Source organism: Sphaeramia orbicularis, chromosome 12, assembly GCF_902148855.1.
Source record: "Sphaeramia orbicularis chromosome 12, fSphaOr1.1, whole genome shotgun sequence".
NCBI classification, from domain to species: Eukaryota; Metazoa; Chordata; class Actinopteri; order Kurtiformes; family Apogonidae; genus Sphaeramia; species Sphaeramia orbicularis.
The window spans coordinates 7,257,853-7,275,491 of NC_043968.1; the positions used below are offsets into that span (position 1 = coordinate 7,257,853).

The following is a 17,639-nucleotide window of genomic DNA, read 5'->3' on the forward strand; positions in this document are numbered from 1 at the left end:
GAGATAATTGAGTGTCCAGCCTCAGCCCGTTGTCTGCTTGGTGGGAATTTCCACTTAAACGAAGAAAAATAAACAAACATACATTTTCCTCCCATTACAGCAGGGGTCTCAAACTCATTTTCTTTCAGGTTCCACATTCAGCCCGATTTTATCTGCAGTGGGTCGGACCAGTAAAATAATAACAGAATAACATATAAATAATGACAACTCCAAATTTTTGTCTTTGTTTTAGTGTAAAGAAAAAAACATTCAGTTATGAAAATACTTACTTTTATCAACTATCCAAACAAAAAAGATGTGAATAACCTGACAAAAATGAAATTGCTTCAGAAAAGTCAGTGCAATTTTAACAATATTATTCCTCAACTTCTCATTTGTCCATGTGCATTATGGATCAGATCTACAGAGACACTAAACACTGAGGAACAGGGAGGAAACTGTTAAAATTGTTGCTTAATTTTCTTTAGACATTTCAGGTTGTTCATATTTGTTCAGGTTATTCACATTTTATTGTTACACGAGTATTTGTAAATGTAAATATTTTCATAACTTAATGTTATTTTTTTGCACTAATACAAAGAAAAAGTTATTAAGTTGTTAACTCAACATTTTTTGCTTAATTCAAGATTTTTGCTAAATTCCAATTTTTTTTTGCTTAATTCAAGATTTTTTTTTTTTACATAATTGAAGATTTTTTTTTGCTTAATTCAACATTTTTCCTTAATTCAAGCTTCTTTTTTTTTTTTTTCCTAATTCAATTCAAGAGTGTGGAGTTTTTGCACTTTGTAAATTCATCCCACGGGCCAGATTGGAACCTTTGGCAGGCCGCATTTGGCCCCCGGGCCCACATGTTTGAGACCCCTGCACTACAGTATTACTACAAGCAGCACCATCTTCAACTGCAACATTTGACAGGCTTGAATTCACCTCCATTCACTCCAATGGCTCATTTTTCCTTCTCTTTATAACGTCGATAACTTGCTGTATCTCCCTGTAATTTCTCCAAACGTGCAAATCACTAGAAATGAACCAATCCTCGACTCCGTTTGCTCCATCTGTCTCTGTTGGAAAAATTTCCACCTGAAATTTTGGTCCCCGAAGTCTGCACCACATGAGTCGGACCTTTAAAAAAAATATCCTTGGACTTGCAAATGAGTGCTGAGGACTGTTTTTGTGGATCTGAAAAGCAAAAAAGAACTGAGATTTGCTTGCATTAGCCTCGCTCAAATGGCCTCGGACAAGGAGCTTCAATGAATATAAATGGAAAAAAAGCGGAGGTGTACGTGTTAAAATCTGCCTCAAAATGGACGGAATCTCAAACTACGAGAAAAGAAACATTAATGTGTAGGGTGTGTAGGGTCCTACTTTATGTGTATGTGTTTTAAATGTTCCAAACAAATGTGGTGTGAAGATGAAGATGTGTGTGTTTTTTTTTTTATGAAATATGCTGCAGAACGACGAGATGGCCTCAATTATCATCGTCATCCAAGTATATTATTATATGCTGATGATACATTATTATAATTCATATACTACTATCTTCATGTGTACATTATATAGTCATCTGTATTTACATTTGTTCATCTTATATACAAATACAAGCTTTTAAAGTCTCAGATGTGCACTTTCCTCTGAAGCCATAACTAATAAATCACTAAAGTGACGATGGGATGTGGGAGTGCTACGACAAAGTTTTGGTGTTGTAAAAACGCCGCGGTCCATTTCAGATCCAGGACGATAAAAGAACAGACTAAGCAATGTAGGATTCACGATTTTCTGTTGTAGTGCATAAGGTCTCACAGTGGGGAGGTAAAACGTTGAAGAGAATCCTGAACCAAGTCCACAGTTCGGATAAATACCTTGTAAATTCGAGTATCCAGATTCATGGGAAAGGAGAAAGGCTGAGGGGGAAAAAAAAAAAAAAAAGAGTTGTGCCATTGAAATCTCTGAAGGTTTACATCTCGTCTTCTTCTTTTGTCTTGGAACTTCTCTTCTTCTACTTCTTCTTCTCTCTCCTCGTCCTCTCAGCTATAGAGCCACATTGAACTCTGTCACCAGGAAGTCCACGTAGTCCCTCTCTTTGGTCTTGAAGGCCTCGGCAATGAGTCTGGCGGCGTCCCTGTGCTCGCGGCCCCTCAGGGAAACCCCGTTGACCTCCAGGATCACCTGACCCACCTTCAGCTGGCCACAGTTATGAGCCGAACCCCCCCTCTGGAAGAAAAAAAAAACCACACACACTCAGGGAGGAAAATGAACTTCAGCCGTGACGATAAACAACACAAAAACTGAGCTGATCCAAAGATGATGACATGAAAACGAACCAAACACACACGACTGGATGTGTCACTTCAGACAGAGATAAACAGAGTATTTAGAATAAAAAAAAATACAGTGGAAGGTGGGTTTATGATGCTGCTGTTAGATAGGATTTAATGAAAAACAACAGCAGATGCACTGAATCTGTATTTCTGGAAATATATCAATCAAATGGTTGAATAAGGACTGAGCAATATACGATGTCAAAACGGGATCCAATTAAAATTAATGCTGATAAATGGATACGTTTTGGACATTTTAAACAAACATGAATCCAAAAGTGTATCCCTGCAAAGTTGGAAAAAAAAAATAGGACCAATGGCCCTGTATCTTACCCGCCAAATGAAAAGCTTTGGGAAATGTATCCAGATGCCATTTATTCTCACCCAGTTCTGTGTATTTATTCTATTACAGAAATAGCCCATGTTTTGCTCATATTCCAATCAGATCTGTAAAAAATTCAAATTCCAACTTGATATCATTGATACTGATTTATTGGATCAATCCACTTCCTATCTGTTATAATGGGAACATTTTTCAAAGTCGCACCAAATCCAGGATCGAAATAATTTCAATCCCTTGTGTTGACATCATCATACAGAAGCTGTATACCAAGTCTGAAGTCAATCAGAACTGGAGTTTCGGAGAAGAAGACGATTGAAATGTTTTCCCCATAAGAGCCCATGTTAAATTTTGCGTCAGTTCCAGATCCAGAAGAAGATCCTGACCAGCATGTGGACATTATGTTTGGGTCATCTCCCCATCAGGGCTGGACTGGAGACATTTACACTGGAGATCATTTATATTTACTGAGTTATTGCATCCATCCACTTCCTATCTCTTATAATGGGGACATTTTTCAAAGTGGCACCAAATCCAGAATCAGATCCAGATCCAAATAATTTCAATACCTTGTGTTGACATCATCATAAAGAAGCTGGATACCAAGTTTGAAGTCAATGAGAACTGTAGTTTCAGAGAAGACGAAGATTAAAATTTTTGTAACGGACGACAGACGACGACAGACGCTGCCGCATGACAACAATAGCTTACGGCCTGTTGGCCGGTAAGCTAAAAATGGATCAATATTATCTGGTAACACAAAGTTCCATGTTATAGCTACATATGTTTTCATGCTAAAACAATATATTTTTGTATTGTTGCAACAAACTTGATAATTTACATTACAATATATTGTTAACCCTATAGCGGTAACCCAATGACCCGATGGATCAAATATGATACAAAACTGAAAGTCATACATGGAAATTGATATTTGAAAAAAATTTGTTTGGTTGTTCAGAAGAACCAATAAAGGCTTCAGTTTCAAAGAACTGGAATTTTCTGTCAATGAATTAGTGGTTCAGGCTTTACAGGGTTAAACGTGTTAAAATATGAAAGCTTTTACAGTCTTACTTGGTGACTGTACAATGACAATAAAGGCTAATGAACAGATAAATCAAATATGGATCATACAGAGTTGGATTTAGTTCTGTATTATTCCAAAAGAAAAGGCTCATAAAGGTTAAAGATTCGTATTTGTACACAAACATTCATGTAATAAAACATCTAAATCTGTTCAAAATTACAGACATTTCCTGTGCGTAAAATGACAAGATGAGAAAAATCTTTATTGTGATTGCACAATCATACCATGTGTACAGTACAATTACATTAAGACTTAATTCAAGATTTTTTGCTTAATTCAACATTTGTTTTTTGCTAAATTCAAGCAAAAAAAAAAAAAATCTGCCAATGGAACAAGTGAAAATTATATTATTTCAAGAAATCTTACCAAGATAATTCTCACTTGTTCCATTGGCAGATTTTTTTTGCTTGAATTTAGCAAAAAACAAATGTTGAATTAAGCAAAAAAAAAAAAAAAAAAAAAAAAAAAAAAAAAAAAAGCCAATGGAACCAATGAAAATTATCTTGGTAAGATTTCTTGAACTGAAAGTTCCTCTCTAGGTGATTCTGTCTGACTTTAAAAGTGTGATGAGATATTTTGACAAGAAATGAGAAAAATACTCTTGGTAAGATTTAGATTTTTGCAGTGTTACTGATTCTTGATGGAAAATGATGCTGAGATACAGGGACATTGGAATTATTTTATAGTTAATATTATAAGGAAAAGATACATAGACTGAATTTACAGTTTTGTTTTTTTTTTATAGCTCCTTTGTGAAAACATAATCCAGTGACTAAACCAAGGTTCTAATAGTTTTAGATTATTCATTATAGTTTAGTTTTATTAAGTTTTGACTTTTTTTTTTCTCTAATTCAGTTCATTTTAATTCATTTTTAGAGCAGGTTTGATAGTTTTTATTAGTTTACATTTTTTTCTAAATGCTTAGTTTTAGTTTCTTTATATCTTTTCTCTTCTTCTCTGTCGTCGAATTCAAATAAATCCCAGACAGGACTCTGCTGCTTTCTCCCAACTTTAGTCTCCATGTTTCCAGGTAGAGTGGGGACCAGAAGACGACTGGAAACCACAAGTGAACACAAGTGACGGACCAAAAAGTGTTGTATGGTGCCGCTAGCTAAAATTGCTAGCGGCAAAATAAATCGCTTTCGTATCAATCCAACATTGAAAAAGACGACAACGAAGGGAATTTTATCCGTAATTTTTATAAGTTTTAGTTCGTTTTGTAAGTACACAATACAGTTTCAGTTAGTTATCGTTTTTTTCTCTTTTAATTATAGTTTTTATTTATTTCAGTTAACGAAAATGGTTTTACAATTCTAGTTTTCGTCATTTCGTTAGTTTTTGTTAATGATAATAACCTTGGACTAACCTTGACAGATGATACACATTACCGGTGTAAGTCTGTCCATGAGATTTGTTGACAAAAACAGAAAGTCACCTGACGGATACTTCAAAGTTAATCCTCAAACCAAACAAACACACGAGCAGAAGAACACACACCAGATAACACAGAGGATCATGTTCCCCATTCCGTCCTCTGACCTCATTACATCAGAGGAGGACGCTTTCGAACAGCGGCGGCGGAGGCGCCTTTGACCACTGGACTACGCTATCGCTGCTCTTATTTACCGAGCCCACAACAATTACCCCGCACTGGAGGAGCGAGCGGCGAGTGGGCCGTCATGATCATGATGGGTAGATGGCAGCGATAACAGGCTGTGGCTTCAGGAGGACTGATAATGTGAGCGGCTCATCCTTACTCATCCTCCTCCTCCTCCACAGCTGTGAGTGAACGACCTGAGGCCAGAGCCAGCGTGTCCACGGAGACGGCGAACTCACATGGATCTGAGTTCCACTGAGCAGCACAAACAGTATCGACCAGCAGCTGGACGGGAAGCCATCATCAGCACCCGTTGGATAAAGACAAACAAAATTAAGCACCAAGGCAGCAATACTGAGAAAACCAACATAACTGAGTGAAACAGACCATAATAACTCCACATAGAGATTACAAAGCTCTTTACCACCTCCCACCAATAGATGGCGGACATGTGTCCCTTCAATCCTAACACCATTTCAGGACATGTTTCTATTCAAAGTGAAGAAGAAAATCCAGTTTAAAGTGTGGTCCTGAACTGGTTTAGGAAGGAAGGAAAGCGGATTTAGTTTTAGTTTGGATAGATATGGACACTAAAACTTACTGCATTTTACTTTAGGTTAGGTTAGGTTAGTTTATTTCAGACACAGACATAATACAAAACATACGGAAAAAAAATAAAATAAAATAAAATAAACAATACACAAATAAAAAATCAAACAATAGAAAAATAATAATAATAATGATAAACAATACACAAAAAATCAAATAATACTACTTACTTAATAATACTTTCTACTAAAGTTTAACCCTGTAAAGCCTGAACCATTAAACCACTGACAGAAAATTCTAATTCCTTGAAATTTGAGCCTTAATTGGTCCTTCCGAACAACCAAAAAATGTATTTTCAAATATCAATTTCCATGTATGAGTTTCAGTTTTGTATCATATTTGATCCATCGGGTCTCAATGCTCAAATATTATTATTTTTGAACAAACTAAAACATAACACAAACATGTCTAACAAATTGTTAATTCCTTTTCTAAATGGTCCCAGTTCTTCCTCCTTCCTCATTAATGACAGTCTTGTAGTGTCACTGGAAAGGCCTCTGGTGAATGAACTCCTCCCCCTGGTGGATTATCTGTGTATTGCATGTATCTAATTGTATACATCAGGTTTTTCAAGAAAAATAGATCTCACTGATCATGTAGAGCAGGGCTGTCAAACTCATTTTAGTTCAGTTCCACATTCACCCCAATATGATCTGAAGTGGGCCGAACCAGTAAAATAATACCAGTGAAGAAAGTAAAATTACATTATGATAATGTTTAAATCTACATCATTTCCTTAAAAATCTGAATAACGTGAACAACTTGAAATGTCGTAAGAAAATCAAGTGCAATTTTAACAATATTCTGCCTCAGTTTATCAGTTTATCATTGACACATGTGCATTACAACTTACATTACAAATACACAAAACATTTAGTAAGAGGTAGAATATTGATAAAATTGCCTTTACTTTTCTCAAGACATTTCACATTGTTCATATTTCTTCAGATTATTCACTGTTTTTTTTTTTTATAAAAGGATAGTTTGTAAATCTAAACATTTTCATGTAATTTTACTTTTTTTTTTTTTTTTTTACACTAAAACAAAAATAAAATCTGCAGTTTTCATTATTTATAGGTTATTATGACAGTATTTTTCTAGTCTGACCCAATGAGATCTAATTGGTTTATATGTGTATATATGGAACCTGAATTAAAATGATTTTTACATCATTGATTAATATCTTCAGTATGATTTTTGCATTTCACAAATTCATCCCAAGGGCCAGATAGGACCCTTTGGCGGGCCGGATTTGGCCCCCAGGCTGCATTTTTAACACCTGTGATGTAGAGGGCTTCAGAACTCATGTATCAAATATGACACTTCAGCGTTATAGGGTTAAGTTCATTAATTCTAAGGATAAATGACAAAAAAAAAAAAAAACCACAAAGACAACTTCCATGTAAATATGTTCAAAGTTCAATTGTACTAAAAGTTGCGCAATACAAAATGGCCATCGCCCTGTGACATCACAATATGCAAACTAGAGTACATTTACTCCCATCATAAACTTTAGGTCATACTCAATATTTTTTGTGATTTACCGTTAAACTTTATCTCTAAACACTTCCAAGATACAGCTTTTGGAAATATTGAATATTAGAAAAATCTCCAAATTAAAAAAAACAAAACAAAAACAAACAAACAAAGATTCATGTTTGTGTGCATTACAGTTTGTTTATATTTATATCTATATTTATTCTGCAGAAACATAATGATGAAACTACAACAACCCGGTTACATTTTGAACTTCACACTTCCAAGATACAGCTGTTTGAAATCTGGATATAAAGTTGAATTTTTTTGTTTGTTTGTTTTTTAACTCCGGCACCTGAAGGGTTAGCAGTTTTTTCTCTCCGAGTAGATTTATCTTTCTGATGCTGCTGCTGGATGGGAAAGGTACAGTGGTTTTCTGGTGCTCTGTGCCTTGCTCAAGGGCCTAATAACTCTGATCTAACACTCCCCGGGTGACAAAGTTTTCGGAGCTCACTTTTCCACCTCCAAAAGCGAACATGAAGCAGCGTCACTGACCTGGAGGCAGCCGTGATATTAATGCCTCTAAATAACTGAAGTGGCACACACATATTGTTCAGGGATGAAGCAGCGGTGTCATGGAACCTGTGGCTTACTGGTGATCGATTGGGTTTTCAACCTCAGGAAAGCAAAGTGTGGAGGAAAGAAAACCTGTGCAGTTTAAGGCTGAGCAACAGATTGACAAAATCACTGAAGTTCAAAATGGAACCGGGTTGTTGTGGTTTCATCGTGATGTTTCTGCAGAATAAATACAGATATAGATATAAACAAACTGTAATTTAAATACATTTAGTCTTTTTAGTAGTGCAACTTTTTTTTTTCACTTCACCCAAAATTGTATGACACAAGATGGAATAAAAAACCCTCCACCTTCAGTTATGCTGAATGTACTTTATGATATTCTGTGGAAAGTTGCTGCAGTGTCCGAGTGAAAGGAAACAACAAATCTGTGTTTGAAGTTTCTACATCGCAGCTGTTTCCAGTGGTGAAATTAAACTGAATAACTACATGACTTCAGTAACTGCACTAATATTCCATACTCTGACCAGCAGGGGTCAGTCTGGTACCAGAATACACTTAAAACCAAAACCACCAACGAATCAAAGCCATGTATCCACAGACTGGATCAGTCACTGAATAAAGTATAAAGTTCATTGTTTACACACATCTGTATTCTGGTATCATCAAGTTTTCTTCTTTAAACTAAAACTAGTAAACGTTTATTTAAACAGCCGCTCAAAGTAGCACTGTATCTTATAATGTTTATGTGCTGCGTCAGCTGATAGTTTACATTATAGCTCTGTTAGCTTAGCTCTGTTTGTAGACTGAAAACAGCCCCAGTAAAACCACTGATCACCTCTGTTTTCTGTTGGGTTGTGTTGTCAGTAGCTGAACTACAGGTCTGGGCCCGTATTCCTAAAGATTCTTAGTGCAGAGTTGCTCCTAGTGGCCAAATTCTAAGAAAATTCTTAGAATTATGATGTTTTCTTAGAATTTCCCCTAAAAATGAAGAGTAGATCCTAGTAAAAATAAAAGCTATTCCTAAAGAATCCTAGCCTTTAAGAGAGCTCCTAAGGTCAGATCTGTTCAGAGCAGGAAGAGGACTTTTAAGGGGAAGAGGAGTTCCCTAAGCAGAGGACAAAATGGAAGAGGCAGGAGGAGATTCTGCAAACACTGGAGGACAGGGAATTCATTAAACACTACAGATTGCACTGTAAAAAAAAAAAAAAAAAAGTAAAAAAAAAAGGTATTATTCTGGCAGCAGGGGTGCCGAAAAAATACTGTTAAATAACGAAAAATAACCATCTCATAAAAATACGGTAATTTTCGATAATTAAAACAGTTCTTTGCCCTGACTTTACATGAGATTTTGCATTTTTTGACTTTTTAATGTTTAATAAAGAATATTTATATGTATTAAAACAATCAAATTACCTATAAATATACATCTCTCTCTCTCTCTCTCTCTCTCTCTCTCTCTCTCTCTCTCTCTCTCTATATATATATATATATATATATATATATATATATATATATATATATATATATGTATATATAATTTTCAATGAGACTCAGTTGTCCAATCCACTGATAAAAACTGTATTTGGACAGTGTGATGGCCGTCGGCCATTTTGCCTGTGGTTCTCCTTGTTTTCCTCCATTTTAGCTCTGGTTGGCTCCACCCTGCTCGTTTGGCACACCTGGCCAGACCCTATATAAGTGTGCTGGAAACCAAAATGGCTCGCTCTCTCCCTCCTGCCTGCCTGATGACACCTGGGGTTCCCAGCATGGCCGTCTGATTTTTGGTTTTGTTTGTTTGGTTCTTCTGGTTTCTTTGTTCTCACATGCATCCACACATCCTACACTTCACCACTGATTACTGATTTTTTGACCTGAGTAAGTTTGACTTGCTTATCTTTATTAAAATACATTACCTTTAATTGTCACTGTGCAGACCTTCCCTTCTTTTGTTATGCTCTCATACGAGCTGGGCATAACAGTGGGGGCTCGTCCTTTTGAACCTATTGTTATCTGTTAACTGAGAATGATAGTAACAAAGGGGAGGCTCACAGTGACTTTAAATGTAATGTTAACTCAGGTAGGGAGGCAAAATCTGGTTCTCTCTTTTGGGGCTTGCGTTTGAGATGTTCTTAAGGGGAAGAAGGGTTGTAAGTTACACAGTGTGGAGCTATGGGGAGGTTGTAGCTTGATAGCTTTGTCACATTGAGCTGTCTGGCTGGAGCATGTGTTACCCCCAGATAGGCTTTAGTGGCAGTTCTCTCACAAGGAGGGGTTGCTCTCTTTTTTGTTTTTAAGGGCTGTTTGTTATTTTTGTGTGTTGCCCGCGTGGTTAGCAGCAGTTGTCTCGGGAGCACCCCGAAGTATTGGCTGAGACACGTCGTCTCCCCAATACAGACGGTTTACAGGTGCATAATTACCCGCCGCCAGTGCGCACATGAAGACTAGGGTGCAGTTAGCCAGTAAGGTTAGGCAGTTAGGAGGGGGCGCTCCTTTATCACTCAATCTCCCTGTGGTTTTTGCTGTGTAACTGAGATTTTTTTTTTTCTTCTTCCTTGAGTTAGGTCTCTGTCTGTGGCTGGGTTGAGGTCAAGTTAACATGGATACTGGACACAGTAATTCTTTGGTTTCGGAGTTCCTCCAGCGGCCATCTCGTGACACTTTAGCTCAATTTGCAGTGGGTGATTTGGTTGATTTGGCTGTGCATTTGGGTTGGGCTAAAGCAGAGAAGGTGCCAAAAAAGGCGGAGCTTCGGGGTATTGTTGAGGGGTTAGCGGTCTCCGCTCAGCTTTTGGAGGCGGTGGTTCAAGCTCCAGTTGTTCAGGAAACTCCAGGTGTTGTTAATGAGAATTGGTCTTTTGATCAGTGTCTTCAGATGGAGAAGGAAAAGGCTAAATTGGAAAGGGAGAGGTTCCAGTTTCAGCTACAGCAGGAGAAGCTGAAGGCTGAAGTTGCTTTGGAGAAGGAACGACTTCTGTTGGAGCGGATGAGGTTGGAGCTGCAGATGGAAGGTAGAGGTGAGGCTGCAGGGGGGCATCGTGGATTTGATGTGGCTGAGAGTCTACGTTTGCTGCCAAAATTTGATGAGAAGGACCCTGACACATTTTTTGCGCTGTTTGAGCGGGTAGCAAGTAGTAGGGGGTGGTCTGATACCCACCAAACTTTAATGCTGCAGTGTATCTTAACAGGGAAGGCCCAGAGAGCTTTTTCTGCCCTTAGTCCTGTTGAAGGTGCCAATTATGCTAAGGTTAAGGTCTTTGTAATCTGATTGTGTTGGAACAGTTTAAGGGTTCAGTGCCAGCCCATATAGCTACTTATATCACTGAAAAGAAGGTTACAACAGCTGCGGAAGCTGCGGTTTTGGCAGATGAATATGTTTTAACACATGGCAGTCATTCCACAATTGGTCAGGGTCATCGAGAGAGCGTATGGAGAGGGAGGTGAAGTATTTGTTGCAGCATGGGTTGGCTGAGCCATCATGTTCAGGATGGGCTTCTCCATGTCTATTAGCAGGTAAAGCAGATGGGTCAGACAGGTTCTGCACTGATTTCAAAAAAGTTAATGCAGTCACCAAGCCTGATTGTTACCCTCTTCCTCGGATTGAGGATTGCATTGATCAGGTGGGTGGGGCAAAATTTGTGACCAAGCTGGACCTTCTGAAAGGGTATTGGCAAGTGCCACTGACAGCCAGGGCCAAGGAGATTTCTTCCTTTATTACACCGTGGGGTCTGTTTTCCTATTCTGTAATGCCATTTGGCCTCCGAAACGCTCCAGCCACATTTCAACGTCTTATGAATCAAGTCTTAGCTGGGTTGGAAGGGTGTTCAGCTTATTTGGATGATGTGATAGTGTTCAGTGACACATGGGAAGCTCATGTTCAGCGGCTGGGGGCAGTGTTCGACAAGTTGACACAGGCAAACTTAACTGTTAATTTGGCAAAGTGTGAGTTTGCTAAAGCAACAGTTACCTATCTGGGCAAAGTGGTTGGTCAGGGGGAAGTCCGTCCGGTGCAGGCTAAGGTGGAGGCTATGCTTCACTATCCAGTGCCTGCATCCAAAAAAGAGCTGATGAGGTTCCTCGGGTTAGTGGGGTATTACCGCAGCTTTTGTCCCAACTTCTCCACTGTGGTTGCTCCGCTGACTAACCTGCTGAAGAAGAATACACCTTTCGTCTGGTCATCCTCCTGTCAAGATGCTTTTGAAGGTGCAAAAACTTTGATATGCTCCACTCCAGTGCTTGCAGCTCCAGTCTTCCATAAACCTTTAAGATCCAGGTGGATGCGAGTGATGTGGGAGCTGGGGCAGTGCTCCTCCAGGAAGGGGAGGGGGGACTTGACCATCCTGTGTGCTTCTTCTCTCGTAAGTTTAATCGTCACCAGTTGCACTATTCAGTTATCGAGAAAGAGACTCTGGCTTTAATTTGGGCTTTAAAGTTTTTTGAGGTGTATGTTGGGTCCTCACAGCCGGTGACTGTATACACTGATCATAACCCACTTACATTTTTGAATAGCATGCACAATGCCAACAGTAGGCTTATGAGATGGCTGTTATTTTTACAGCCTTACACACTGAATGTTTGTCACATTAAAGGTAGTGATAATGTAATGGCTGATGCACTCTCTAGGGCACCTTGTTGATGCTACACTAAGACCCTGTTAGTGGGGTCTTGTGTGTATGGGGGGGGGTGTGATGGCCGTCGGCCATTTTGCCTGTGGTTCTCCTTGTTTTCCTCCATTTTAGCTCTGGTTGGCTCCACCCTGCTCGTTTGGCACACCTGGCCAGACCCTATATAAGTGTGCTGGAAACCAAAATGGCTCGCTCTCTCCCTCCTGCCTGCCTGATGACACCTGGGGTTCCCAGCATGGCCGTCTGATTTTTGGTTTTGTTTGTTTGGTTCTTCTGGTTTCTTTGTTCTCACATGCATCCACACATCCTACACTTCACCACTGATTACTGATTTTTTGACCTGAGTAAGTTTGATTTGCTTATCTTTATTAAAATACATTACCTTTAATTGTCACTGTGCAGACCTTCCCTTCTTTTGTTATGCTCTCATACGAGCTGGGCATAACAGACAGTTTATCAGTGCTTATACATGTTATACATTCACAAAAATACATTTATTCAACATTTTTGTTGTGAAACCTCCTGTAATTTCTCAAGATATTTGTCAATTAACAAACAAGTCTGGTTCAACTGACAGAACAATTACTTCTTTTGTGGTTAATTGTTAGTAATTTTATCTCATTTAATTTATTTATATTTTCTTTACAGTATTACACTTTAAATTAACAGTTTAATCTCATAAATATTGTGACTTTTTTTTTCCTTTTTGGGTTCACTTATTTCCTTCAATATTCTGGAGTGTTCTGTTTAAATTGGAATTTCTCTTTGCCTTTTGTTCACCTTCACATTTTATTCCAACTTATGTTTGAAATAAAGTTTATCGACGTCATTCAGTTCAGAACTTTTACTTGTGCATTTTGACACTGATGTGTTTATACTTTTATACTGGGGGGGGGGGCTTATTTCAGGAAAATTTTCAGATTCAACTTTAGCCCTGATTTTCTGATGCAACAAGATGTTCTAAGCACTCCTGTGTAATTTTTTTGACATTTTCATCCAAACCCCCAACCCCCCCCCATGCTGAAAATTACTTTTTCAACCCTGAAAATGTGGGGTTTTTGTCAACTTTCAATGTGCAATGTGTCGATCTGCTCATGCTGGGCCCTTAAATGTTTTTTTTTTTTTTTTGTGTGAGACATGTCATGTCTTCAGAGGGCTTTGCACTACAAAAGGTGTAGTGTCAAGGTCCAATTCTAGGTCAAAGGTCACCCAAATGGTCCAAAATGCATATTTGATGGAATGAAGCTGTTCATGTGGGTTCTTCCAAATGTTGGGCTCAGGTTCTCTCCTCATAACACATCTACTGACCACAAACAACTGACATTCAATAAGACACATTCAACACAACTGTTTACTCATGTATTCTCCACAGACATGAAAAAAGAACAGACGGTAGTTTCACATGACTGACATTTACATGTATGTGTCCTGTTGGTGCAGAGGACAGACCTGGAGCCACAGACAGAAGGTCCTGGGTTTGATTCAACACCAGGACATGGGGGTGGAGCCTGTAGGCCATGGGGGTGGAGCCTGTAGGCCATGGGGGTGGGACCTTTAGTCCATGGGGGTGGGACCTTTAGTCCATGGGGGTGGGACCTTTAGTCCATGGGGGTGGGACCTTTCTGTGTGGAGTTTCCATGTTCTCCGCATGTCTGTGGGGGTTCTCTCTGGTACCCTGGCTCCTCCCACCATCCAAACACATGCACTGATAGGTTAATGGGTTCATCTAAATGTGAATGTGACAGTGGTTGTTTGTCTCTATATGTTCAGTCTGTGATGAACTGGTCACATGTCCAGGGTGAACCCCGCCTTCACCCATAAGTAGCTGGGATAGGCTCCGCCCCTGTGACCCTAGTGAGGATAAAGTGGGTTCAGAAAATGAATGAATGAATGAATGAATGAATGAAGTGTTAGTGTTTCCCTCCTAAATGTGTGCTAGTGTTTCCTCCACACTAATGGCAGCAAATTCAAATGTTCTGTCCATGTTTGAATCTTTAGTCTGTACTGTGTCTTTAAAGGGCCAAAGGCCTTGGGGGGGTCCCACCAGGAAACCAGAGGAACAGAACTGAGGACAGATTTGATCAAATGTCAAAGTGGTATGAATTTTTGAAAAAACTAGGCATTTTGGTTACCTTCAACCAACAACATGACCTTGACATTAGACTCTTCATAGTACAAAATACTTTTATAATACAATCTGGCACTGACAAGATCATGAACTGTCCCATCATGAACATATTTGTACACTGCACTGGACCAAAGAGTGGAGAGGCTGGGAAAGAGGAGATTTTCAGAATTAAAAAAGTAATTTTCAGGGAGGGGGGGGGGGGGGGTGTGTTTGGATGAAAATTTCAAAAAAAATTACACAGGAGTGCTTAGAACATCTTGTTGCATCAGAAAATCAGGGCTAATGTGGTATTTGATATTAAGCCCCCCCCCATTTATACCTTTCAAACACTGTTACAGAAAATAATGCTCCTCTGCGGTTAAATGTATACTATGAAGTTAACTCCCCCTCAAATTTGTTTGGCTTTTTTTCTTGTTTCCTTTAATCATTTCTTGCGTTTCTGATTTAATTATACTCCTCAGATTCATTACTGTAAACAGGGACAAGCAGATGCTGCAATAAAAGAGTTGGATTTCCACTCAAAACAAGCAAACATCTTCAAAACAAAACAAAAAAAAGACAGTTTGGGTAAAACCGAACTTTGTGTAATTCCTCATTGCAACACTGACTGAACCAGAGGATCATTTTGCTTCTTTTCCAAACTGCTGACAGCCTGTGGATCCTAAACGTCAGCTACTCTGGGCAGTAACAGTCTGATAATCAGCCATAACTATCATTTTGTCTCACTTCATTAATTCAGCCTGAGATTTTGTTCACGTTAGCCAGTTTCTTGTGAGGTTATTTGGCTCTAATTAATTGTTGGCAAATGACACATCTGTCCACCATTAGTTTTATTTTTGTCGATGCAGCTGCTGCGGTTGGAGCTGCTAATAACCTACGATTTTAAGACTGAATTTACAGAGATCACATGACTGGAGCTCTGAATAGACTGATATTTGAGGGGGTTGGTTTGGCTTTAGCCCAGCTTCTATGAGAAAAAGTTTTGAAGGAGCGTTCCAGCAACTAAATCCTCCTTTTCCACCATCTGTCTGTGTGCATGTAAGTATACTATATGGACAAAAGTATGTGGACATGTTGAATTCAGGTGTTTATTTTCTAACAAGGGTCTGGGATACAAAACAATAAGGACTAATGTTATAATATAGTTTCATATTATGGGATAAATATCATTGCATTGGTTAGTTTGGTTTAAATTATCTTTGTTTCCAAAATGCCTCAGAGATGGTTTCTACTAAGTTTCTCTCCATGTTGATTTTTTAAATTTTTTTTTATCCATGACTATGATTTTAAATGTTCTACCTCTAAATTTCAAAAAAAAAAAAAAAAAAAAAAAAATTCATGCTCTCACTGTAAATAATAATTTTCTACCAAAACTAACCATCTAATTTCTTCACATCTCACTGAGGAAGAAAAATCTCCCAGTAAAACTTCAAGGAAATATTGATGTTTTTATCTCAAATCCTCATGAACAGGACATCTTACAGCTGTAGACATGATGTGTCCCAATATTTTTGTCCATATAGTTTATAAACATCAATATTTCTTTAATGTTTAATGGGTGATTTTTTCTTCCTCAGTGAGATGTGAAGAAAGTAGATGGTTAGTTTTGGTAGAAAAATATGATTTACAGTCAGAACACGAAAAATATTTTAGAAATTTAGAGGAAGAACATTTAAAATCATAGTCATGGATAATAAAAAAAAAATTAAAAAAATAAAAAAATGCTGAAAGAAATTAAGGAAAAAAACATCTCTGAGGTATTTTAGAAACAAAAATAGCAATTTAAGCCATAATATAAAACTATATTCTGACATTAGTCCTTATTGTTTTGTATCCCAGACCCCTGTTAGAAAACAAACACCTGAATTCAATATGAGGGAATAGAGAGTCAAGTAGTGATAGAGGTAGAACATTAACCCTTTCATGCATGAATTATGAGAACCTTAGTCAAGATTTTTTTTCTGGAGTGTTTTTATACCTCCTTAGGCATAAAAAAAAAAAAAAAATGTGATCGAGTTTTTTTTTTTTTTCATGGAGTTACAAAAATGTCCATGCATTAAATTTTTTAAGTAAAGAAATACGTATTTAAAACCTCATATCAGAAAGTAAAATGAAAACAATGAAATAAAAACATTTTTAAGGCCGCTAATTTGATGTTTTCTTACATTTTACCATACTCCAATGGTAGTTATTACCTCATATAATATGCAAAAACACAACTGTTTTTGTCCAACAAATAACAACTGATTTACACTTAAACATGTTACTGCAGATCAGGTTTATCAAGAACAGGAAAGTTACAGTAATGGTATGAATTGCAGTGTATTATGGGATGTTGCATAAGTGTCCACTGTGTTGGCTCATATATAGCTAAAACAATAAAACCTATGAATATACAAGAGAACAGCTGGAGAAGAGCTGTCCACTGGAGTGACCACAATGCATGAAAGGGTTAATAATCATACTCATGGTTAAAAAAAAAAAATAAAAAAAATTCTTAAAGTTTAATGGGAGATTTTTCTTCTTAAGAGTGACATGAAGAAAGTAGATGGTTAGTTGAGGTAGAAAATTATTATTTACAGTCAGAGCATGAAAAATATTTTAGAAATTTAGAGGAAGAACATTTAAAATCATAGTCATGGATAAAAAAAAAAAGTTTAAGAAAAATGTTGAAAGAAATTAAGGAAAAAACCATCTCTGAGGCATTTTAGAAACAAAAATAACAATTTAAACCAAACTAACCAAAGCAATGATATTTATCCCATAATATAAAACTCTATTCTGACATTAGTCCTTATTGTTTTGTGTCCCAGACCCCTGTTAGAAAACAAACACCTGAGTTCAACATGAGGGAATAGTGAGTCAAGTAGTGATAGAGGTAGA

General features: G+C 37.7%; 1 protein-coding gene across 1 annotated transcript in view; it reads right to left on the reverse strand.

Moving 5' to 3' along the window:
• Positions 1 to 1,472: 1,472 nt before the first annotated feature.
• whrna (whirlin a) overlaps positions 1,473 to 17,639 on the reverse strand; it is a 585,387-nt gene continuing 569,220 nt past the window's right edge. Inside the window, 1 exon segment of the mRNA XM_030149708.1 lies at positions 1,473 to 2,211. Within this exon segment, the coding sequence (XP_030005568.1) occupies positions 2,029 to 2,211 (183 nt within the window). The 3' untranslated portion in view covers positions 1,473 to 2,028.